The 24,143-nt window shown below is 33.3% G+C and overlaps 2 protein-coding genes across 26 annotated transcripts; both read left to right on the forward strand.

Annotated features, from left to right (window-relative positions):
• The first annotated feature begins 1,003 nt into the window (after positions 1–1,003).
• LOC145088018 (uncharacterized) lies at positions 1,004–7,108 on the forward strand. Of its 24 annotated transcripts, none has more exons than XR_013700949.1 (13): positions 1,004–1,091; positions 1,203–1,632; positions 1,721–2,524; positions 2,660–2,781; positions 2,864–2,908; positions 3,078–3,170; positions 3,628–3,690; positions 3,790–3,880; positions 4,008–4,095; positions 4,724–4,818; positions 4,920–4,989; positions 5,090–5,142; positions 5,307–7,108. XR_013700949.1 is itself a non-coding variant. In XM_079026204.1 (7 exons), the coding sequence occupies exons 3-6, from the start codon at positions 2,271–2,273 to the stop codon at positions 2,900–2,902; spliced, it is 333 nt and encodes a 110-aa protein (XP_078882330.1). In that variant the 5' UTR covers positions 1,004–1,091; positions 1,203–1,632; positions 1,721–2,270; the 3' UTR covers positions 2,903–2,908; positions 3,078–3,171. The 24 variants fall into 24 exon arrangements, 1 of the variants encoding a protein (XP_078882330.1); XR_013700933.1 differs by lacking the exon at positions 3,790–3,880 and having other exon boundaries at positions 1,721–2,147; positions 2,224–2,329; positions 2,417–2,524; positions 2,655–2,781; positions 4,008–4,818; XR_013700945.1 differs by lacking the exon at positions 3,790–3,880 and having other exon boundaries at positions 1,721–1,933; positions 2,045–2,147; positions 2,224–2,524; positions 4,008–4,818.
• Positions 7,109–13,481: 6,373 nt separating this feature from the next.
• On the forward strand, positions 13,482–17,801 carry LOC145088019 (putative glycosyltransferase At5g03795). Of its 2 annotated transcripts, XM_079026207.1 has the most exons (4): positions 13,482–13,889; positions 13,981–14,235; positions 16,391–16,961; positions 17,110–17,801. In XM_079026207.1, exons 1-4 carry the CDS (start codon positions 13,790–13,792, stop codon positions 17,603–17,605), a joined length of 1,422 nt encoding a protein of 473 aa, XP_078882333.1. In that variant the 5' UTR covers positions 13,482–13,789; the 3' UTR covers positions 17,606–17,801. The 2 variants fall into 2 exon arrangements, with proteins under 2 accessions (XP_078882333.1, XP_078882332.1); XM_079026206.1 differs by having other exon boundaries at positions 13,484–14,235.
• The last annotated feature ends 6,342 nt before the right edge of the window (positions 17,802–24,143 follow it).

A 24,143-nucleotide genomic window follows, 5' to 3' on the forward strand; every position in this document is an offset into this window, starting at 1 on the left:
CACCACCACCACTACCATTACCCACCACCACTACCAATATCATCACCCACCACCACCGCCGCCCCCACTACCACTAATAACACTACCACCACCACCACTACCAATGTTGCCACCATCGCCGCTACCACGACCGCCGCTACCATCACCGCCACCACCACTAGCTGTCACTGCCACCACCAGCACCATCACCGCCATCACTGTCACCACCAGCTGACATTGCCCCCATCATCACCACTTCCCCACCACAATCAATGTCACCACCACCATCGCAGCCACCATCACCGCCACCCACCATTGTCGCCGCCACCACTGCCACTGCCACCACCGCCAAAATTTTACTATTTTTATAATTTTCATAATGTATTTTTACGTATAAGTTAGAAAACAAGGTAAAATTAAGCAAAACAGAAAAAAGGTAATTATGTCATTTTACATGAATTCCAATTCCATTTCTTGCGAACCAAACAGATTCTGGAATTAATTCCAATTTCATTTCCTGCCAACCAAACAACATATGGAATTGGATTCAAATTCCTGACAAATTCCTTTTTCAATTCCAATTCAGATTCCTTCAGTAACATTCTGCAAACCAAACAACACCTAAGTTCATTGTGGGGCCTTCCTTTCAAGCCCTATACAACGTGTTTTATGCAAAAAAAACCTTTTGTGACGCCTTTTTTTGTGATACTTAAACATAAGAGCAAGTAACTCAATTGTGATGGTCTAGGTGTCGCGAAAAGAAACACATCGTTAAGCATATGTTGGCTCGGATGCATAAAATTAATTTTTTTTTTCTTTTTTTCTTTGTATTTCAACAACTTTTTTTAATTATTTTTTTGGGGTATTTGCTGTATAGCCAATTTTTGGATCACGCAACCATCGAAACCCAGCTAGTATTTAAATTAATTTTTTTTAGCTTTTTAGTATTTATCTCATTTCGAGACTTATAGATTTTTTTTAAAAAAAATCTCATTTATATATATACTAATTCTAAACTGCATGATGAACAATATTTTGTTGTGATTGGACCTCATTTATTTTGTTGTGTTACTTGGTGTTTACTTGCTTCCCCCACCGCCGTTCTGTCCAAGGTTTTACTTCTCGTAGCTTTCCCACCGCTTCATCATCCTCCAAATATCATGGTTTCCCGATTTCAGTTGATAATTTCAATCGGTGAAGTTAATCAATTTTTTTTTGTTCAGGGTTAGCTTCATCGACTGCACAATATCATGTTCCTTCGTCTCCTTCAACTACGTCGGTACAGAAAACCCTGCGTCACCGGAAACACCAAATTCCGTCTTCCTCTTATGTTCTACATCTCCTTTGCCACAACACAACGTTCCCATCGACCACTCTCTCACCGTCATCGCGCTATAATCGGTAGACCTCAAAGCTAACCTCAAGATTAGGGCTTTGTGCTCCTTAATCCTCTAACTCTTTCCATTACGATTGAAAGTAACGATTACTATTTCCTTCCTTTGATGATTTCCGATTTTGATGGTTCCTTACTCATTTGTCACTCTTTTATTCCTCTTCAAGCACTAGACTCTTCTCTTCATTCTCAGGCTACCAAAGCTGCCGGAAGACTCGACATCAAGATGAGGTCGCCATTTACAAATCTAAAGGCGCCTGGTATGTTTACAACATTCATCGATTGAAGGAAGGGGTTTTCATCTTAATTTTGGTTCATCACTTTTGATCGATTCTTTAGTAAATACAGGGTACATCCCAAGTGTGGACTGAGAAAATGGGATCAAACGGGCGTCGTGGCGAGCCCCAACTACCAAAACCAGATGGCTTGGCAAGACAAGGTTCATCGTATAACCTAACTTTATATGAAGCTCAACAGCAATTAGGAGATCTTGGAAAACCCTTACGTAGTATGAATCTTGATGAACTTCTGGCTCAATACTCATCGAGAAAGAAAACGGAGGTGGGTTCCTTCGATCGTTGACTGCTCAAAAAGAAACACGAAGGAAATAGGTGGTAATGGCGTTTCTATAGCATCGTCCTTAATGTTTTTTGCTTTCTTGGGTTTCCTCAGTTCAAGTGTCTTTGTGGCCTCCTAAAAATAACATCACTCTACATCATTCATTCATGGTTTTTTCGCTGGACATGAAGGCGAATCAAGGAATTGGAGATGGAAGGCAATCGCATTAGCCCATTCCTCGATTTTACATCTTCCGGTTTTATTTCATGCCCTAATTGTGTCTCTATTAGCAGGTTCATGGAAAACTTCCCACAATCAGACGAGATTTTAGAGTAGGTTCATGGAAAGATTCCCACAATCACTCCATCTTTCAACCCATCACCTACTCAGATTCCTCCGGTAACCACCATAGCCACCATCTATTTCTTCATGTATATTCCCTAATGTCTCTAATCTCAGTTACCTTCCCCACGATAATCTTCCTAGAGGTTTGGTGGTGGAAGGTGGAGGTGAAATATCCAGTTTTTATGACAAGGAAGAAGCAATTTTGGGTATTGCTTTGATTTTGATTTTGGTTCCCAGTTTTATTGAAAGGTTCCTGATTTTCTTCTTTTTTCCTTCTGATTTTGCATGTAAAAGATCTATGACGATTTATATAAGATCTATAATATTGTTTTTTTATTTTTTATTTTTTTATTTTATTTTTTCTGTTCATAACATGAAGCTCAGTCCAAATAGGGGGTTTATGGTTGTCTGTGGTGACAACGTTCCATTTGTTGGTTCTACGGAAGCCACTTGAATTACCTCTAAGAGCCATTTTTGTTTTTTTGACAATGAAGCTCTTCATCCAGGTAGTGCCACTAAGATCCTTAAGTTTTCAAGTTCCTATTTATCTTTCTTTATAGTTTACACTGATTTTTTTTGGTTTTGAAGGATTTACCACAGATCTTGGCTCAGATCTTGGCTCATTGATTGAAGGTACGGGTTGTTGTAATTAATACAGGTCAATGATGGCACTATAGATCTTGATCTTCCTCTTTATGCTACCACTTCTTTAGTTTCACTAGAAAATTTTGCATATTTTACTCCAGTTTTCTTAATGAGTTTGTGTTATCTCATGATTTCTGTAATGGTTGTCTATGTATAGGTTTTGCTATGTTGAATTTATTAGTTCAGAAATCTCAAGGAAGAGATGATGGTGAAATTATCCAAGTTTAAAGCCTGAACAATCAACTTAAAGGTACATCTTCCACTCAGATCACTTTATCAAGAGATAAAAAAAAATGGAAGCAGGATCTTTTTGGTCATTCCTTTGCTAATTATCAGCTTTAGAAGGGGTATTGATGTTAAAAGAAACTGATTATTATCATATTTAGAAGGGGTATTGATGTTAAAAGAAACTGATTTATTCTTTTTTGTTAACTTATGTTTCATGTATTGATATATAAGGTCTTTCTTGTGTTAATTGGTTGGTTTTGCAAACGTTGTTCTTAAAATTGGTTAGTATTCGGCTCACTAGCAAGGGTATTTATGTTATTTAGGGTTTGGTAGAATTGTCTTATTCTTATGATGTTTATCTTTGCATTTGCATTTTATGGGATCTCATCACATCCTTAATTAGTTTATGTGGTTGTAGATGTAAGATAATCTGTCTACCTTAATTTTTGTTTCATAATTTTCAATTTTTTTTAATGCAGGAAAAAGTTACTGATGTTGGTGGCTAGATTGAGCTACCCATGATACCAAGAAATTACTTAAAAGTGAGTTTTGTTCATTTGTTTTTCTAACAGTTAATTATGCTCCTCTTGTGATTTTTGTTTTTTGTTTTTTTGTTTTTTGAACGGTTGGTAATGTAAAAGTTGATGCCGCTCTCATGAGTTAATGTATTCTATCTTATTTTACATCACTTGTCACCTTTAACACCAAAAAAAAGTGAGATTGTGTTTCTAGGTATTAATTGCTTCCTTTCCTTTGTCATATTAAGCATTTTTAAATCTCACATCTATAAATTTGTGAATAATAAACATTGGCCTAAACTAAATATAGTTGTTTGATTTTCAATTCATGATCCTTCTAGTGGTAGGTCGGCTGAAAAGGATGTAGATCCAACACAATTCTCAAGAGAATTTATGAGAAAAGCTTCATCTTTAGTTGAGGATGAGGAGGTATCATCATTTTATTATGATATTATTAGTCGTACAAATTATATGCTTCTTTTCTTTTTATGATTTCTTAATATCTAATATACACAGTCGTTACTTTCACCTTGTAATTTGCACTGTTTAACCCAATTAATTTGATTCATTTTCATCTTCATTTGATGGAAAATATTATTTCACTTGGAAATGTTGAAGTTAAATATGAAGGATCAAGACTCAAATTACTTCACTTCGGTTTGATGTTCTCTGTTTTGGGCTATTTTATATGCTAAATTGCCAAAATAATGTGGTGATCATATCATGGAATTGTTTGATAAGAACATATGCATAAAATTTTAAATAGAATATAAAAAAGGTAATTTTGCATATCATTATATTGCTACTACCATTTGTTGAAATTTTGGCCCTGGAACAATACACATGAAATATAAGTTATAATTTTAGGTAAAAAAAAAAGTGACAGATTAAGACGTAACTCTCTTCCGCATAGCAAGGAGAGTATGTTGGAAAGGTGTCAAATTTTTGTTACATACTTATACTTTTACGAAGATGATGATATTACACCAAGGTAATAAATTATAGCTTAATTTTTTTATCATTATATTGATGATTTACACGGATAAGTCTTTTTTAGAGAGCAGTTAGGAGTCTATATCAACAAAAGAGTGTTGAAGTGGAGTTAAGAAGCAATCCAGACCATCGACATGTTTGATCTTATTTGCTCCTATGGTTGTATTATTGCTCTTATGCATCATTTCAATTAGGTTATACAATATTCTTCATTGGAATACTCACATTTATAAGGCATTATCTCCGGTTCACATGTATAGATACCTTAAAAACAAACGCAAACCGGATGTTGGAATTTTTTTTAACGGGGCATCTTATTATGCATCACAGGTAAGCGTTTTTTTTTATATAAATACAACATTGGTCTTATTTTGTATAAATTTTCGATTTTTAATATAAAATTTTCATTTTTTGTTACTTTTATTTCTAGGGTCGGAAGCTATGTTTGCTGATCTTGGACACTTTTCTCAGTTGCCTATCCAGGTTTGCTGATCTTGATTTCTTTTTAAGGGTTAATGTTACAAAATAGCAATGTACTTTTATAAGTTTATTTAGGAAATATCTATTTTTTTCAAATAGCTTTTACATCCTTTACTTTTTATACTTAATACTTGCTGTAATTGTTGGAAGCCAAACAATTATTACAGGGACTTTTTCGATTGTAAAACAATGTTGTTGGGTGATTGTTCAACCTTATTTCAAAATTGGAGATGAACAGCTAGAATGTGAAACTGAAGTTGGCCCACCAGAGCTTTTGTGCTGGGAACTTAAATGAAAGCATTGGATGTGCTCAACACATTGGGATTATCTACAAGATATAACAGTGCACTTTTATTTGATTTTACTTGACCATTTTCATACGTATGTATTTTTAGAAATACGTGGTATTATATGTAAAGCATTGTAAAGTTTGTTGTATAAAATACCTTCCAACCCACCGCCACTCCGACACCCGCAACACGGGATTCTTCCCTAGATTATGATAAAAGAAATGTTTTTGATATGCTACAGTCTTTTATGGTCAAGACTTAACACTTTTTTTTTCTTTCCAGTTTGTAGAAAAAGATCAAGTCTTTCATTTTTATTCAACACTTGATTTTTCTTCAAACTTTTGGCCTAAATAAAACACAACATGAGTTTGCAAGTTATTTCCATCTATCACTATACTTTCTTATCTTGACAAAACAATTTTTTGTCTAGATCGTGCAAATTCGAACATTTTTTTTTAACCAATTCCATTTTTTTTTCAATTGTCATGTTGATAGTTAATTTTTTTTAACAAAATAATTCAAGTTTGAGGAACATATTCTATTTAATTATTTTCAAAGTTTTTTTTAAGTGTATATATTTGCTTCAACAGAAAATTTCATTGAAGCAGAGGGGGAAAATGTTAAATCAATATTTTTCCTTTTACACACTTTTTACGACACCTTATTTCAGTAATCATCACATAGGGGGAACTATTGGAAATATTTTTATGTGATTGTCACTTGAATTAAGTTGAGTATTGATTTACATTTTCTAATAAACATTATCAGAATGTTTCAGGTTGAAAAGATCCTAAAGATTCAACATGTGTTTGAAGAATCAGATGTTGGAGTACTTGAAGTTTACATGGAGCACCTACTGTTGACATGGAGCACTTAAAGAAAGCAAGTTGGATCATCATGATCTCAGATGACACGTCTAGATCATATGTGGAGCATCAAGATGCTGGTGAATCATTTGAAATATTGATGGCTCATCAGAAACATTGTTGGCCCATCCACAACTCTATGGCTCAACATGAATATTTGATGGCTCAACTCAAGTCAATGGATTAACATGACCACATTGATGGCTCAACAAGATTGCATATGGCTCATCATGTATAATGAAGGCACGCCCAAATGCTCAAAGACACATGCATTTTGTCCATGGTCCATCTTGAACATGCAATTGTACATCTTCAAGTTCAAGACACAGTCCAACATTCAAGAAACAACTCAAATTGGTCAACAACACTTCTAGAAGTTGATGACATCTAAGAAGACAATTGAGCAACATGATGCTCATGTTGCTCATCACATTTTCAATGCTGATCAAGAACGATCAAGAAATATGAAGACTCATAACTTGGATGGAACCCTAACGAAATACTAACGTAATTGGAATATTCCATCCATTCTCCGTTAAGTAGGGCAAATGTGTCAACTGATGGCTAAGTCATGATGACGTGTCAACACCTGATTGGTCAAGCCATGTCATGGGCTTTTCCAAAGCCTATAAATAGGCCCCTTGGGATCCATTATAAAGTTGCTCTGTTCTGCTATTTTTTTTATCATTCATACTCATTTTGCACAATTACTGCTTAGACTAGTCTTCAGAGAGCCACTTGAGAGTTTTTAGTGTGTTTTACATTCAAACACTTGTAATTGAATCTTCATGAATATGAGACACATTTGAATCATTGATCTTAAGTCTAAAAAACGTTTTTCTATTAATGTGATTGATTCACAACTCTTTATTTTCCGCACTACTTTCCACTTGATGATTCTGAAACTCTGTTTCAGTATTTTCAACACTTAGACTATTCTAGTCTAGGTTTACTGAATGCTTCTCATTTCTTCAGCAAACACAACACACATTGGTATTTTGTAATTTCACTTAACTATCATTTTGACTATTTAATTACTTTTTTTCCAACTATTTCAATGGAATGGAATCTCTTACTTTCACTTATCTATGATTATATTAGAATGTATATATATATATATACATATATATATATATATATATATATATATATATATATATATATATATATATATATATATATATATATATCAAATCAACCTACTATAATATGTTTTTTGAATGGTCGGTTAGTGGTTATAAGTTAGTATGGCACACACACCCAGGACCACTAAGAATGTAGCAAGGTTGTTAGAATGTATCGTTTTAGGGTTTTCATTGGTATGTTCTTTTCGAATCATAAAATGTGTAATATGTTGTGGGACTTTTTTTGTTTTGAATTTTTTACTAAGATGTTGTTGGTTGTTGCAGTGTTGGATTGGTTATGCATTGTTAAAGAAGAAGCTTGATACGAAACAAGTGTTTCTATTGTGAAGAAACACTTCAATATTCTTTTAGAATGGATTAACATTTTTTTTCTATCAGAATCGATTAACAACAATATTCTATCAAAATGTATTAGTGTCTTACTTAGATTTCAATGTTTTTATTTGATTTTAACCATTCATATTTTTATTATTTAAGAATAAATATAATTGTTAACCATTATTACTTGTATTCTTTTAGAATAAATGTCGTTTATGTATGTTCACAGTTGGATTTTTTAAGAATAAATATAATTACTGATTATAAGATTTTAAAATTCTTTTCATATAAAATCTGTATGCATTAAAAATTATTAATATTGATAATATATGTTAATAGTATTCTGTTAGAATTTAATGTTTTTTCAAGATTATCATAAACACATTCTTTTAGTGTATCCGAATTAATATATTTATTATCCAAAAAATCTTTTTTTTTTAACAATAGCAAAACTCACATTAAAAATAAACATCTAGCTAGGAGCTAGCAAAATACAAAATTAAGTCATTAGCGGATTGCGTATCCAATCACTCCAACTAACACAGACCTTAGAATTCCTAAGGGAGAACCACCGAAAGAACAACTCTACAATAGTATCATACAAAAGATGCTTTTTAAACTTATTAGGGCTAAAAATGACACCATTCCTATAAGACCAAATCACCCATAAAGTCGCCATGCAAATCGACTCCAAGATTGACCGATGCGTACAAACAATCAACAGAGAATCAATCCAATCAAACATCTCTGGAACACTAGGGTCAATAGGAAACGAAACATCAAGCCACAAACCAATTCGCCTCCAAATCTGACGAGTCGTCTCACATTGGAAAAAAAAAGATACGAAATACTTTCTACCTCAGACTGACAAATAGGGCAAAGGATAGACTCTAGCTCAACACCCCTATCCACCAAAACAGATTGAACAGGGATTCTATTTAACCTCAATCTATACAAAAAAAATGTTAGCTTTAATTGGGACATTCCGATTCCATCTAGTCCCAACTTCGCTAACCAGAAGAGAAACAGAATCAATATACCTTATCATGGAACTAATAGAAAACACCCCACTTGGATCAAGACTCCAGGACCATCTATTGGGAATAGAAGTCAACTGAATAGGAGTCAAAATCTGCATAAAACTCTCTAATTGTTCAGTTTCAACTCCTCCTCTAATTCCACGCTTCCAAGAGAAATTCCATCCCCCAAAAGGCCAAAAATCCGAGACCAACCCATCTTTCAGCAAGGATAACGAAAACAACCTATGAAAATGCGTTTTAAACAACACACCTCCGCACCACACATCCTCCCAAAACCAAGCCACATACCCATCACCCACAACAATCGAAATAGCATCAGAATCTAAAACATCCTCACTTTCCATTCTCTTAATACAATCTACAACTGTCAGCCAAAACTCCCCTACCTCCTGTATGTCGCACATCATGAAACAAGCCCCGAGAATGACCATATAACCCTTTAATAAGCCTCACCCATAAAGAATACTACTCATGAAGAAACCGCCACTTCTATTTAAAAAGGAGATCCCGGTTAAACGCATCCAAACTGCCAACCTGTAACCTACCTTTATCCCTGGAATTAAGGATAATATCCTATTTGACCCAATGAATACGCCTTTGATCTTCCTCCATACCCTAAAAAAACGATCCCTAAACGACTCCAATAAATGAAAAATTGTTACCGGCATATGGAACAAAGAAAAGAAATAAATCCCAAGGCTGCCCAAAACTGATTTAACCAGAGTTAAACGGCCACCTATGGAAAGCATTTTAACTTTCCATTTAGAGAGTCTGTTACGAAATCTATCCACAATCACATCCCAGCTACTAATACAACTCATCGACCCACCCACCAGAATTCCAAGATAAGAAAAAGGAAAATTAGTTGCAGCGCATCCCATAATAGAAGCAAGAGAAATAACTTCAAACTGATTAACACCCACCCCCAACAAACTAGATTTAACAAGATTAATCTTTAAACCCGAAACCATATAAAAACAACGAAGGATGGTGATAAGTTTTCTGACATTACCCTCCTCCTATTTACCCAAAAACAAAGCAACATCTGCATAAAAAAGATGAGAAATCTCTAAATTAGCCTCTTCAATCTCAACCCCACGAAAATTTCCAGAAACAACCGCATCCTCCATAACTATATGAAGACCCTCCATAGCAATTAGAAACAAAAAATGAGAGATCAGATCACCCTGTCGAAGACCTCTAAGAAGATTAAACTCTTCAGTTGGGCTGCCATTAACAAGAACAGAAGATCTAGCATTTTTCAATAAACCTTGAATCCAAGACCGCCACCTCACACCAAAACCCATAAACTCCATAAATTTATCCAAATAGTCCCAACTAACAGAATCATACGCGTTCTCAAAATCAACTTTAAAAATAACGAATTTCTTTTTTTTTTCTTTTTCCCCAAGAGATTAACTCACTAACCATAAGAGGCCCATCTAAAATTTGCCGTCCTTTAAGGAAAACCGACTGCTCCATACTAATAGCATCAGGAAGAACCACCGCCAATCATTTTGCTAAAATTTTAGCAATAATCTTGAATTGCATCTCAATGAGACTAATAGGACGAAAATCCTTCACAAGTAATGGATTCTCAACCTTAGGAATACGAGTAATGAACGGAGAATTACAACCTACTGGAATAATAGGCTTATAGAAGAATTCATGTACAAAGGCAATCACATCATCTCCCAAGATACCCCAATAATGTTTAAGAAACTGAAAAGAGAAACCATCCGGGCCTGGAGCTCTATCTCCACCACAATCCCAAACCGCCTCCTTAATCTCTTCTACTATAAAAGGTCTCTCTAAACCCAAAGCATTCTCCAATGTAATAGTAGAATACCGAGTGCTTCTATCCGTCATCGAAATACCATTAAACGCTTGAAACTTAGAAGAGTAAAAATAAAAAAAATAAAAAAAAAATCTTTTTTAACTACCACCGGATCCGTAACCCACTCCCCATTGACCGAGACCCCACGAACTAACATCTGACGCCTTCTTTTCTTCAACATACCATGAAAAAACCTAGAATTCTCATCACCTTCAATAGACCACTTAACCTTAGCTTTCTGATCCACATCCGACTTCTCCTGTTTTTCAATAGCATCTAAAGACCCAAGGACATGTTTTCTTTCATTACATAAAGGAGTAGAAAGATCACCACTATCTATACAAATATCAATATCATGAAGCCGAGACTTCAACTCCTCCTTCTAATGGTCACGGATCTCCTTGACTTGGACATGCCACTCCCGAATCCTATTCTTAATAAGCTTAAGCTTATTTTTAAACAAAACAAATTTACTCCAGCTTTGATTCACCACAAACTCTGAAACACTTGCTCGAATCATCGCATCAAAACCGAATTGAAGAATCTAAACGGAAAAGGGCCATAAGCAACCTTAACTTCATGAAGCAAAATGGGACAATGATCAGACCACAACCGGTCTAACACTACCACCTGCAAACCCTAAAATCTATCAAAAATACCCTCAGACACCAAAAATCGATCTAATTTACTAAGTTTGACATTAGAAAAGTCAACACTAATAAACTTCTTCCCAATCATAGGCACATCCACAGCCCCCACATCATCTATAAAATCATTAAAATCACCAGCAAAAGAGGAATAGAAAACAGATCCACACCTCTCCTCAATTCTCCTGACCACATTAAAATCTCCAAAAATAACATAATTACCCCTATAACTAGTAATAAAGGAAGAAATATAATTCCATAACAATCGTTTCTCATTGGCATCTTGAGGAGCATAAACATTCACCATACAACAATCCATATTAAATGGCACCCAGAATCCTTGAACAATCACCACGTTACTGGTACAAACAATACTATTTTTTTAATTAAACACATTAGGATCCCAAACTGATAGAATACCCCCTGATCTCCCACGAGCACTACTAAAAGCAAAATCAAAATTATTATAATTAATTAGAAGAGTAAAATGATTGGTCCACAATAAATCTTAAATCCATGCAATAATTAGTTAGAATATAATAATCTAATATATATATATATATATATATATATATATATATATATATATATATATATATATATATATATATATATATATAGAGTCAAGATCAAATAAGAAGGAAATTTTTTGTAGGAAGGTAAGAAGTTTCTTTTCTACATATTTTTTTCGCGAACAAACAAAATGAATCATTAGATGATTCATTTGTAAGATGATTCACAAGAAAAAATTCTCAAAAAAACATCTCGATAATTCATTTATACAATGATTTTGTTGTTATTCACTAAAATTGTCACAAAAGTGAATTTTTTTCTTAATTTACTTAAAAATGAATCATAAAGATGTTTTTTTGGGAATTTTTTCTTGTGAATCATCTTACAAATGAATCATCTAGTGATTCATTTCTTTTGTTCGTCAAAAAAATATGTAGAAAAAAAACTTCTTACCTTCCTACCAAAAAAAATTTCTTACCGGATATATATATATATATATATATATATATATATATATATATATATATATATATATATATATATATATATAGTAATTTAGTAAATTATAATGTGAATGTTAAATATGTGATTGTTCATATATTCGGTGATGAATAATGTTATAAAGTTGTACATACAAAATTTTAATGTGAATATTAATGTGTAATTGTTCATATATTTGTTGATGAGTAATGTCATATCGTTGTACATATTAAATTCATAGTAGAATAGTAACATAAAATAGTGTTCTTACGTTCTCACATTAAATAGTGTTCTCATTTGAATTTAACCCTATATATATATATATATATATATATATATATATATATATATATATATATATATATATATATATATATATATATATATATATATCACGACATATGACTTCATTCTAGAGTCGTGTCGTTGGAGTATTATATCATTGTTCTACTTACAAGACACGTATCTTGGCATACGATTGAATATATATATATATATATATATATATATATATATATATATATATATATATATATATATATATATATACCGGTCCATGTTTTCGCTCATGAATGTGCTTACGACATCATGTCATTGCGATCCATAAGTTGTAACATGTTTTTATGCACAAAAATCATAGGAGCATACATAAAAATTGTAAGAAACACATAAAAATCGTCCGTAATATATATCTTTCTCCTTAAGTATCGCAATTCAATTTCACATGTCAAAAATGAAAAAAGAATCATGATATAAAAAAAGTGTAATAACTATTACACATGTCATTTAAATATGCTATTTCATAAAATGAAACTTTACAAAAAAGTTTACTTAAATTTACGAATGTCTCCACGAATAAATTAAACAATTAGAAGACCTCGTTGTTATGGATGGTCTTGTTAAGAAATCATTTTAAAAATCTGTTTACTAATTAATTTTTTGATTCAATTATATGTTAAATAAAATAATATAGTAGTTAATATAAAACCAATGTTGAAGGGAGAAAAGAAGCATATGAGGATGGACCATTATGTCCTTGTCACTCTATCTTTATTAAATTGACACCAAATCATATTAAACGCTTATTAAAGAGTCATTTTGAAGCTTCTAATAATAATTAATTTATAGCCATTTTTGTCAACTTTTCTCGCGTCTATAATTTAATAATTTCCTTCAAACTATTGATCATCTAGAATTTGTCTGACCCTACTTAAAAACTCGCCATGTTGCCTGAAGAATCTACTTAACCTATGAGCCCCCCAATATGCTTTATACCTCCTCTGCTACTCTTTGGTGTTATGTTGGTGTGCGTTTTTAGTGTTTTTGTGTGTGATATATACACGCACATATACCTCCTGAATACCTTATAGGTAAAACTCAGCGTAGTGTCATGTGTTATTAGTGTTTATATGTGTATAAATTATTTATGACCATATATAGTTCTCAGGAACCCAATAACGTCATAAGATCTTCGTGTGTCTGTGTTGGTGTGTGTTCTTGGTGTTTGTATGTGAATGTTTTTGAGCTTTGACCAAATACATGGCTCTAATGGTGCTGAATACTTCATTCAAAGGCTTGTTCTTCATGACATCATGCACCTTGATTATTTTGAAAGTAACCTTCTTTTTCATTACATTTATTCCTTCAACCTCAAAACTGACAATACACGACCATGATTATCTTCATTTCGATATGAAACCCCCAGTTGATCAATCTGCCAAAAGCTTTAATCCTGACATCTTAACTCATAGCCAGTATGAGGACGTTGTTCGGATATTGCACGAAGAACAACCGACCTCCACCCATGTTGATGGCAGCAATGGTGGCGGAAATTCACCGGAGGTGACTGGTCCTCCATGGCAAAGAGGAAGTGGACAACATTCCATGGTAAATACAAGTCAAGCGGTGGTGCATGATGGGGGTCAACCATCAGCTGGAAGTTCTAAGCCCTCAAAAAAAGGTAATACTGCATCACATTGGAATAAAAGACAGAAATAATCATACTACTTCGAGTATATTCCGCCACATGTTTTGTTTGTTTTATTTGAGCAAAATAAAATTCCTTTTTTTAGAAACAGATCCATATTTAGTGAAATAAGTAATATTTCAAAGGTATAATTCAGAAAATATACAATTTTTCAAAAACGTTTTCAACAAAAAATTGTGTACTGAATTTTAGATCATATATAATAAAACTGATTAGTATTTAGATGTTATATTCCTTGTGTGTAGTGTAAAGAAATTATTTGTGATTGTATTTCTTATGATAGATTCGAATCGAAATTAAATCCCAATATTTTGAACATTGATAATCATATGATTTCGAAAATATATTATTAACCTACATAATCCAAAATTTGATTTTTCAAAAGTTGGAAGTTCAAATTGGTTAAGTTGCAAGTTCATGACCAATAATAGAAGAAAATGGAATTAGTCAATGTCTTGTGTCAAGAGGTTATGGCTAATGGTTTTGATGGTCAATAAATAACCCCTAAAAGATATACAAGAGACTTTTTACAAATATCTTAAAGTAATATTGTATTTTTATTAGATTAGCTTATGACATCTATACGTAGAATGCGCATACTTGTCCTACTTCACAAGGAACTTAGTATATAATATATTAATATGTTATAACTTGGCACATGAAAACAATCCAATGTTATGTAAATGGCAATTGAGTAATGATTTATAAGTATCTCGAGTAATGATTTATAAGTATCTCGAGTACAAACACAACCATAACCAACAACAAACGAAAGTAACATATTATATAACAAATTTAATATAATAAATAACTAAATTAATCATGCTATTTGGTTCCATACTTTTCTTGTAATAATGGGACACGAGTAACAGTTTTGCCACTTCAAGTGGCCCAATTGAGAGCTTCTTTGAAGTGCCTATATTTAGGAAAAGAGATGTATATGGCGGGCAGCGCAGATAGTCTATTCTAAACCACAAAGATGGTCTAATACGTTGCTTATTTTAGGATTTTTTTTTTTAAATATTTTATTGATTATGTAATAATTTAAAATTATGACAACTATAATATTATTTAACTTAAATTTAAACACTAAATTAAATATAATCCTATAATTTCTTTATACTTATCCTCCTACCTATGTTAAGCGTTGGTGATTTTAGTGTCACCAGACATTTTGGATAATTGAAACTAACATGTGAGCTAACGGATTTATTATTTGTACTCTATATAATATTTTTGGTGAATGCAGAGTGCATGTATATATAAGATCGAATTATAAGCCTCTACGATAGGATGGTGGGGGTCAAGGGGTCGCGCCCCCTTGCAGGGTCTTAAGGGCAACGCCCCTAACGGGGTCCAAGGGGTAGAACCCTAGCAGTGGTCCCGCTGACAAATCCGGTCAGTTTGGGAAACCATTAATTATGTCATTAATTCGTGATTTGTTTAACTAATTTAGAAGATAGAAACTCTAATCTGTCAAAGTATAAATACAGGTCCTCTATAGAGCTGTCATGAGAGCCATTCTCAACTCTCTCTCTTCTAAATAATCTCTGAATTCATGTCTTTTTGGATTATCATAGACTAGATTTCCTGTAACCCGGACATATGATAGAAATATTAGTTCAGAAAGTGACCTTATACTATCCATAAAAATTCGGTTCTCCACCATCACCCTACGAGTATTCCTTCAACATTAAGTGATGAAAAATGTATTAAAATATTATTAAATGTGACACATGTCAACATTTAACATGAGTATGAAAAAATATTGGAGGAGAATTTATTTCTATATAATTTATTTTTAATAAATGGTAGATAAATACTAACAATAACACATATATATTTAAAAACATACATCAACTGAATTTATAAATAACATGCCAAAAGATTATACAAACTAAAAAATAACTAAAACCAAATTATCAAATATATAGTACCTTAAACAAAACTTACAAACAATATAAGACTAACCCTTTGCACCCTAATACCAAGAATCAGGCCTAACAAATCTTAAAATATTTTAGACCCAAATTGCACCCGGTTTTAGACCAAGTCTTTCTATTTGTGTATGGGCATATGTTGTTTATCTTTTTGACTTTAAGATTTATTTATGTATTTTTTTTTTCAGGAAGGGATTTGAACAACATAGAGGTGTACCATGACAAAGACATCTTTTTGGAGAACTACGAACAAATGAACAAAAGTTTAAAAATCTACATCTACCCACACCAAAAAACCGACCCATTTGCCAACGTCCTCTTGCCCGACACCCGTAGTTCTCCAGGTGGCAACTACGCGAGCGAAAGCTTCTTCAAAATCTCCCTCTCATCGAGCCACTTCATTACACATGATCCAGCCGAAGCAGACCTCTTTTTCTTGCCTTTTTCCATTGCAAGTATGAGACACGACAAAAGAATAGGAGCGGGTGGCATCAAAAACTTCATCAAAGACTATATTTCAACAATCAAGCGTGAGTACCCATTTTGGAACCGTACGGGTGGCGCTGATCATTTCTATGTTGCATGTCATTCTATTGGAAGGACTGCAATGGATAAAGCACCCGAAGTTAGAATCAACGCGATTCAAGTTGTTTGTTCTTCAAGTTACTTCTTGCAAGGCTACAATGCACACAAAGATGCATCAATACCACAAATATGGCCAAGACCAGGCGTTCCCCCTATCCGACACCCGTCTGAAAGGTTAGTGCTTTGTAAACATATTGTAATCATTAAGATCGCAATGAAAGACTAGCCTAATAACCTCATAATCACCTTATAAACATGATAGCAGACTGGCAGATACTGATAGCACACAATTTAATACTTAACAATTTACATGATCTTGCAGGGAAATGCTTGCCTTTTACGCGGGAGCGATGAATTCGAGGGTACGTGAATCGTTGGTTAGGACATGGATGAATGATACAGAGATTAGTGTTCATCAAAAACGACTAAAAACACCTTACTCAAATTCACTACTTGGAAGCAAGTTTTGTATTCATGCGAAAGGGTTTGAAGTGAACACGGCTCGTATAGGTGATGCAATCTATTATGGATGTGTTCCTGTTGTGTTGGCGGATCATTATGATCTGCCATTTGCAGATATATTAGATTGGAGTAGGTTTTCAGTTGTTGTTTCAACGGAAGATATTCCATTTTTGAAGAAGATACTTAAAGAGATTGTTGATTCTGATAAGTATGTGAAGCTACAGAAGAATGTGTTGAAGGTACAAAATCACTTTCAATGGCATCGAAAACCGATAGATTTTGATACCTTTTATATGGTGATGTATGAGTTATGGGTACGGAGAAGCTCTATTAGGATTCGTTTGTTTAACGAGTGATATTTTCAAAATATTGTGTCTTTGAAAATTTTAAGAAAATAAAAAATTAATTTGTATATAAAAGCCAAGGAGGGTCATTCAAAATGTCCCACACATGTAAATATTTGTAATAGGACTTTAGATTCCTTTATTACAATAATACGAATTTTAGTTTGTATTTCAAGATCTTTATTACAAAAATACGATTTTTAGTTTGTATTTCAATATCATAACTTTGCAGGTTTTGATCTGTAAATGAATTATTGGAGCATAAGCATAGATATATCAGAACCTAAATGAAATTAACATATGTAATCAAATCAATACACATCAAGAGGATTCAATTTCACAATGTAAAAAAGATATATGTCCAAATAAAACATGGAACATCTAATGGAAGTTATTAAGTATTGATATATATATATATATATATATATATATATATATATATATATATATATATATATATGAACAACCAAACGAAAATCGACAAGCTTTTCACTAGAATTAGCATACATTAATGAACTCTACATCACTATTGAGTATAACTAGCAGCAACAACATACATTTCGAAGAAGACTAATAGCAAACGTAAAAAGGAACACTCTAAACATACTTAAACAATCAATAACACCACTCCACGACGTAATAAGGCGTCAGGAGACAATTTGAAGAAAACCCAATAAACAAAAGAAAATGAATTAACAAGATTTCCACCAGAAAAAGCTGCATGAGAATTTCCGAGTAAAGGAGTTTAAATGAGTCGGTCAAATAGGATTATTTTCTAATATTTTAGTCAACATAATAAACGAGACCAAAAAAAAACTTGGACCAAATATGAAAATTGTGTATATCTCGAGGATCAATTCTGAAAATTTAAAATTATATATATATATATATATATATATATATATATATATATATATATATATATATATATATATATATATATATATATATATAATTCATATTTATAACTTATATATACAAAATTTTAAAAAAACGATAAATAACTAAAATTATAAAAAAATAGAACACAAAAGGTCAAAAAGGTAAAAAAAAAATTATCAAATTGTTAAAAAATTAAATAAAAAAAAATAAAAAAAAATAGTGTCTTTGTATATATATATATATATATATATATATATATATATATATATATATATATATATATATATATATATATATATATATATCGTAATTTAATTCTACATGTCAAACTAGTAACGAATATTTAATTAAATATCAAAATAACATAATAAAGAATGAAAAGAAAATAATGATATTAAAATGTGCAATAACTATTCCACATGTCGTTCAAAATATGTTATTTCATAAAATGAATCTTCACAAAAAAAGTTCACTTAAATTTACGTAAGACGAATAAACAATTAGAAGCCCTCGTTGTGATGATTGTCTTGTTAATTACGAAAGTATGTTAAATATTTGTTTATTAATTAACTAGTCGTAAAACTTATGTATTACTTAAATTAATTTAAAAAAAAAGATTAAATATAAAGATTAAAATATTTGAGTACTTTACATTTATAATAAAAATAAGAAAAATAATAAATTATTATAATAGAAATGTTTTTTATATTTTAAATTTAAATAAAGAAAACAAACTAATGAACTTCTGGAAAATTTGAAATTAAAACTTAAATTTATTAATGAAATTAATAATCATTTATTATTATATTTATTGCAGTTATTATATTAAAATATTATATGAAATTTAATAGAATAAAAAAACTTATAAAATAACATTAGGAAAAAAAATTAATTCAAAATAACCATAAAATGACATTTGACAAATTAAATGAGAGGATGACAAGTAGGAAAAAATTGGTCATTTATGGAGAGGATTTTTTTTATTGAATTATATGTTAAATATAAGAATATAATTAATATATATATATATATATATATATATATATATATATATATATATATATATATATATAATATATTAAAGAAATGAATCTTAGGAATGATAAACTTGCCATGTTTTTGGCAACTTTGCTCCTTATTCTTTGGCCATTTTGACACTTTTGGTCCTTACAATCAATAATTTTACACTTTTTAGAAACCTTTTAATATTTAAAGTTTGGTCACAAAACTTTAATGGTTTGACAACTTTGATCTCTTTTCGAAAAAGCTGCTAATTCCTACCCCTTTAATTCTTTAGCCATTATGACACTTCTGGTCCTTGCAGTCAAAACTTTTATATTTTTTCATAAAAACATGAAAAAAACAGTCCGTGGCAAAACCCAGGCTTTTCATCCTTGCACTTTCTACGTCTGTCATATTTATCGATTCGGAAACAACATTAAAAGCTTATGACCCCCGCGTAGCGGGGGTAACCTTTCTAGTTAATATAAAAGCAATATTGAAGGGAAAGAAGCATATCATGATGATGGAATTTTGTCCTTGTCGTTCTCCCTTTATTAAATTGTGTGCGTTTTTAGTGTTCGTGTGTGTGATATATACACTTATATACCTTCTAAATGCCTTAGGTAAAACTCACTTGCGTGTGTTGGTGTGTTTTATTAGTGTTCATGTGTATAGATTATTTATGACCATACTTCTCTAGAACCCAATAACTACATTAGATCTTTGTGTCTGTGTTTGAAACTTTTGAGCTTTGATCACCAAATATCTGGCTTCAATGGTGTTGAAGACTTCATTCAAAGGCTTGTTAGGCTACCCGGTATAGAGAGGACTCTACGCGTGAATTGCTTACGTGGAGCTCCTCTCCATGCATGAACATCGCCCCCATTAATGGTGGGTTGGTTGTGGCGTGGAGTCAAGGACGGAAGAAGACAACGAAGGCAATTGGCTGCTCAATTTTTGACCGTTTGAAGCATTTAATAAAAAAAATTGTTTTTTATTTTTAATTTACTCTCTCTTTATATACATCCACTTTAAACATTTTTTCCAAAACAAAACCCACAAACTCTTTCAAATCAAAAACACACATTAAAAAAATGGATAATTCACACGACGATTCTGATGACGAGTTGGTATTGCACACACTATTCTCTGCAGCATAATACATGGTTCGTGAGAGAGGTAAAAGTTCACACAACGAGAAGAAGCATAGAAAATGGATCAAGCGGGATCGAGAGACGGCAAATGAACTTTGGGTACGTGATTATTTTGCCCCTGATAGTTTATATGACCTATCGAAATTTGAAGAACATTTTCATATTAGTAGAAATATATTCTTACGTATAGTTAGAGATTTGGAACGTAATTATTAGTTGTTTCCAATTACGATGGGATGCTAGAGGTAAACGTGGTTTTACTACAATACAAAAATGTACGGCCGCTCTTAGACAGTTGGGATATGGTATAATCGAAAACGCATCAGATTAGTATTTGAAAATGTCTGAGACGACAGTTGAGAAGGTACATATCTTTTTTGTGAGTATGTTATAGAGCTTTACTGTGACATTTAATTGTGACATCCGGCTAAAAGTGATGTCGAACAGTTGTATGTCGCTCATCAAGCTAAACATGGTTTTCCAGGGATACTTGGTAGTATTGATTGTACAGAGTGGGAGTGTGCAAATAGTCCCAATGTGTGGCGTGGTCAATTCACGTGAGGAGATCGGGCCCCGACTGTTATATTAGAGGCGGTTGTTTCACATGACCTATGGTTTTTGCATGCATTCTTTGGCATAGCGGGGTCCAACAATGACCTAAATCTGCTTCAAGTGTCTCCGTTATTTAACAATATTTTGCATGGTAAAGCACCAACCATGTCATACGTTGTGAATGGAAATGAATAAAAGTATGGGTATCACGTAGCTGATGGGATATATCTAGAGTATGTTACATTTGTCAAGTCATATTCATTTCCAGACGATGAAAAACGAAAATTATTCAAGATAGCACAGGAATCTGCACGGAAGGACATGGAACGAGCGTTTGGAGTACTAAAATAAAGGTGGCACATAATCAAGCATTTGGCACGAACATGGGATAGGGCAAAACTAACGACGGTGTTGACTGCTTGTATTATTTTACATAAAATGATAATAGAAGAAGAGAGCAGTGCTATTTGTTCATATACCGGGAACGATATACTTAATCCACCTGCAGTAATATACAAGTTGGTAGTCCGACATACTTCTCTAGGGTTTTGGAAATACGAAATCGTGAAACACATCACAATCTACGTCGCGATTTGACCGAGCACCAAGGGGGGAATGATGATGAAGACGAAGAGGATGAGGGAGATGATGACGATGTGAATGCAGACGGCGACGACAAGACGGATGAGGGCGATGACGACGATGACGACGACGAATAGTATTTTTCTATGGTTTTTATGTTTAAAGTTTTTTGTTTTTTTAATTAAGTAGTGTAATGTTGATTTGTTATGGTTTATGCTCATTTTAGTAATTTAGTTTTTAAATTTCTAAGTTTTTAATTAATTAAATGTGGTTTTATTTTTTGTGTTTTCCAAAAATTTATTTATGTTATAAATTATATTTTTTATTTAATATAATGTTACAAAAAATAAAAATATTTAATTATGTTATAAATTTTGTTTTTTTATTTAATATAACGTTTAAAAAAATTAAAAAAATGAATATTATTAGAGGTAACCATTTCCTATACGGTGGTGGGTTGGTGATGAAGCTTATATGGCGCATAGTTGACACCATTTTTTTTGAATTGGTGATAACCACTCCCCATAGCCTATTCATGACATCATGCACCTTCGTGGTTTTGAAATTAAGTAACCTTGTTTTTCATAACATCTATTCCTTTAACCTCAAAACTAACTATACACAACCATGATAATCACAATTTTGATATAAAACATTAAAACCTCCGCTTGCTCAATCTGCCAAAAGTTTTAATCCTCACATCTCAACTCATCGATAGTATGAGGACGTTGTTCGGATATTGTCCCAAGAACAGCCGGCCTCCACCCACGTTGGTGGGCTGCAGCCTGGAGATGGCCATGGTGGCGGAAATTCGTCGAAGTTGACTGGTCCTCCATGCCAAAGAGGAAGTTGACAATGTGCCGTGGTAAATACAAGTCGAGCGGTGGTTTTGAGGAAATTAAATTTGTCAATGCATGCTGAAAGTAAATTAGATCGAACCGCTGGAAGAGTGTGAAGCTCGTGAAGCAAATGAGTGATCCATATGATCTCAGCAGCGGCATTGGCCATGGCACGATATTCGGATTCACAGCTGGAGCGAGATACTGTGGGTTGTTTCTTGGTACTCCAAGAAACAAGGTTGCCACCCAAAAAAATCGAGTAGCCATAGGTTGACCGACGAGTCTCAACACACCGAGCCCAATCCGCATCAAAATATCCAAGGAGGGAAGTGTTGGTGGGCTTAGAGAACATCAAACCAAACGTAAGCGTGCCTTTAATGTAGCGGAGGATTCGTTTGACCTCTTGAAAGTGTTGATTGGTTGGAGCATGGAGGAATTGGCTGACTTGATTGACCGCATAGGAGATATCAGGTCGCGTTATGGTGAGATATTGCAGTGCCCCTACAATAGAGCGGTATTGAGTTGGATCCGAATATGGGTCACCCGTCGAGGAGAGGGTGACAATTGGTGACAAGGAAGTGGGTGCCGGTTTGGCATCAAGCATCTTAGCGCGTTCAAGCACATCTTTGGCATATTTTGTTTGGCTTAGGAACAAACCATCATGTAGATGGGAGACCTCAAGACCAAGAAAGTAGTTAAGCTTTCCCAAGTCTTTGATGGCAAAGTGATTGTGAAGCTGAGTGATAAACTCTTTGAGCATCCCATCTTGATTTCCGGTTAAAATTAAATCATCAACATACACCAAAAGATACATGATACACCCGCCACGTGAAAAGATAAATAGAGAAGTATCGGCCCTACTACAAGAAAATCCGTTAGAAATTAAAAAGGTGCTTAGTCGATGAAACCACGCACGTGGGGCCTGTTTAAGGCCGTAAAGTGCCTTATTCAACTTGCACACATAATTTGGGTGTTGAGGATCAACAAACCCAGGAGGTTGCTCCATGAATAAACACTCTTTGAGCTGCCCATGCAAGAATGCATTGTTAACATCCAGTTGATGTAAGGACCAGTTGTTAAGAACTGCAAGAGATAGAATGATCCGACTGGTGGAAGCTTTAACCACAGGGCTAAAAGTGTGGGAGTAGTCTAGCCTCGGAGTTTGACTGAACCCTTGTGCAACAAGTCATGCTTTGTGTCGTTCAATGGTGCCATCGGAATGGAACTTTGTGCGATACAACCATTTGGACCCCACCACCTGGCGATTTAAAGGACGTGGAACTAGGGTCCAAGTGGTATTTTTATGAAGAGCATCAAGTTCACATTTCATGGCGTCAACCCATTGAGGGTGTTTAAGGGCAGATTTCACACTTTTTGGGTCATTGGTAGCGAGCAAAGCAGTGTGTAATGGCTGGCTTGAAAGAGTGGAAAAGTCGGCGAAGTGGCGAGGCTTGAAAATGCCTGCCTTGGCACGAGTGGTCATAGGATGTGTGGGTGGAGTCACAGGATGTGGAGAGGAAGGGGATGACGAGCTTGAGG

The sequence above is a fragment of the Lactuca serriola genome, chromosome 2 (assembly GCF_051521515.1).
Source record: "Lactuca serriola cultivar US96UC23 chromosome 2, Lser_US96UC23_V15, whole genome shotgun sequence".
Classification (NCBI taxonomy): domain Eukaryota; kingdom Viridiplantae; phylum Streptophyta; class Magnoliopsida; order Asterales; family Asteraceae; genus Lactuca; species Lactuca serriola.